Raw genomic sequence first — 2,389 nt, 5'->3', positions numbered from 1 at the left:
TATCACACATGAATCACACACTCTCTCCCAAGTCTCAGCACTACTAGCTTAATTTTGCCCATATTATACATATATTCACAAGCACTATTTATACATTTCCATCAGAAAGGCCACCGCATTCAGTAGACTTCCAACTAAAGCTCTCTCTCTCTCTCTCTCTCTCCTGCTTTACAACATCTGCAAGAATGGAAAGTGGGGGGAATGAGTATAAGAAAGGTCTTTGGACAGTGGAGGAAGACAGAATTCTAATGGATTATATCAGGGAGCATGGCAAGGGCAAGTGGAATCGTGTCAATAAAGTCACAGGTAATTACATTTACCACATAATATATAATCATTTGCTTAATTAAGTTCATAACACAAACATTGCATGTTAGGATTGAGGAGGTGCGGCAAAAGTTGCAGATTAAGGTGGATGAACTATCTAAGTCCCAACGTGAAGAGAGGTGACTTCTCTGAGGAAGAAGATGACCTCATCATTCGACTCCATAACCTCCTTGGCAACAGGTTCCTCCATAACCTCCTCCTTCAGAATAATTTAGGAAACAAATTAATGTCGGAGATTTTTCAAAGCAAATGAGCCTACCGGTAAGCACAGTAGATTTGTCGGTAGGATTGAACTACGTAATTGAGGTTCAAGTAAGCGTATGTACTCTTGTTCTGTTCTGTGGTAGGTTGGTGAGAGTCTATGATTTCTGCATGATTAACTTGCTTCTCTGTCTTAAATTTTTCTGCAAAATTTTTGATATAATTGTTGAATGATTTTTCAGCAATCACTGTTAATTATTCCATCTTTCTTGGCGTTTCAACGTGGGAGTAGGATTCTCTTCTCTTTTTTTTTCTCTCTTCTCCTATTTGAATGATCACGGTTAAATTACGTCAACATTTTATATTAATTTTTTATAAAAAAAAAACACAAATAGAGAAAGTGAAAGAAAATAATGAAAAGAGAAAGAGAGAGAATCTTAATCTCTCAATCCCAACCCCCAAGTCCCAACAAATAATACCGGGCAGTGTCCACTGCAATTATTTTCAAGTATTCTTTACCTAGTGTGGCTGGTACATTGTAATTAATACTAGACAGCTACGGTTGCAAAACTTGCCCTAATTTGCCACTCTTGTTTTTACTGGGGACAATGATGTGTGCATACGTATGTTTCTTTGCAATTATGCCAATTTACCCAAATCAAAACCAAAAAGAAAGAAAGGCCACTAGGAATAGCCTAGCGGTGAGGATGTGTGTGAGGATGTGGGTGAGATTGGGTCCCAGGTTCGAGGCCTGGTGTGGGTGGGGTAGGGTGGGGTGGGGTGAAAGGAAAGAAAGAACTTTCCAGACAACAAAGCTGTGTCAATTACATTTTAGTGCCTCTTTATTATCTGCTTATTGTTGCACTGGTTCTGTTTTTGTTGGGAAATTGTAATTGATTCTATTTGTATTTTCCAACTTGATATTGATCTTAGATTATTATTGTTTTGTCTAATTAGATGGTCCTTGATTGCTGGACGTGTTCCTGGCAGAACTGACAACCAAGTCAAGAACCATTGGAACACTCATTTGAGCAAGAAGCTTGGTGTCAGTTCAAAGAAAGGAAAGACCAAAGCCAAGACTTATCCTGACTCAGAACGAGCAAAAAAGAACTCCTTCACGCCCTCGTCGAACTCAAACTCTGAGTTGCAGCCACTACCCAATTCCGATTCCAATTCCAATATATTCGGTGATGATGAAGTTGCAGCTGTTATTAATGGATTTGATGATGAGATAATAAACGTCAAGGACAATAATATTGACTTTAAAAGTGGGGTTGGTTTTAACGACATGTGGGAGGCGATGATGATTAGCAATGACCTTAATCTATATAGCTCTTATTTATTGGACCCTACTCTGGATGATCACTACGCTTTTCAATTTGATAATTTGTAGACTTTATTATTGTATTATTGTATATCTTTAATCTGCATTTTCACTAATTGATAATCTAATTTATTTTTTGTTAATTAGTTCTGAAATACCAGTTGAGTGAAATTTTTGATGATTTGAAGATTCCATGAGCAAAATCTATTAAATCAAACGTGGAGACACAGTCATTCACATCAGGGCAAGTCGATGAGTGTTCAGTGGCTGTATAAGGTTCTACTGTCTCTGCCAGAGTCAGTGTTCACTGTTTTGGTATGTGGTCCTCTTCGTTCAACTTTTACATAAAAACCATACACATTACGTTAGTCCCATAGTTTAAATAAGGATATATATATATTTCCCTTATTAAGATTGACCAATATATATACATATAAAAATTTTACGTTAAGTTTAATTGCATTCTTGATGATATATATAATATTTGAATCAATAACTATAAAGTTAAATTATCAACAATATCAATCATCAACAACG

At 36.5% G+C, this 2,389-nt stretch overlaps 1 protein-coding gene across 1 annotated transcript; it reads left to right on the top strand.

The window, feature by feature from the left end:
• On the top strand, positions 1-2,389 carry LOC137711725 (transcription factor WER-like). The gene is made up of 3 exons (XM_068450983.1): positions 1-306; positions 378-507; positions 1,486-2,389. The coding sequence occupies exons 1-3, from the start codon at positions 186-188 to the stop codon at positions 1,919-1,921; spliced, it is 687 nt and encodes a 228-aa protein (XP_068307084.1). The 5' UTR covers positions 1-185; the 3' UTR covers positions 1,922-2,389.

The sequence above is a fragment of the Pyrus communis genome, chromosome 12 (genome assembly GCF_963583255.1).
Source record: "Pyrus communis chromosome 12, drPyrComm1.1, whole genome shotgun sequence".
Taxonomy (NCBI): domain Eukaryota; kingdom Viridiplantae; phylum Streptophyta; class Magnoliopsida; order Rosales; family Rosaceae; genus Pyrus; species Pyrus communis.
This window is presented reverse-complemented; position numbering and strand designations above follow the sequence as displayed.

Bases quoted from the DNA above. Each gene is read 5' to 3' on its own strand.
- LOC137711725 (XM_068450983.1), top strand. From the start codon at position 186: ATGGAAAGTGGGGGGAATGAGTATAAGAAAGGTCTTTGGACAGTGGAG. The intron at 307-377 runs GTAATTACATTT...ATTGCATGTTAG, and splicing joins TCGTGTCAATAAAGTCACAG to GATTGAGGAGGTGCGGCAAA. The intron at 508-1,485 runs GTTCCTCCATAA...TTGTCTAATTAG, and splicing joins CATAACCTCCTTGGCAACAG to ATGGTCCTTGATTGCTGGAC.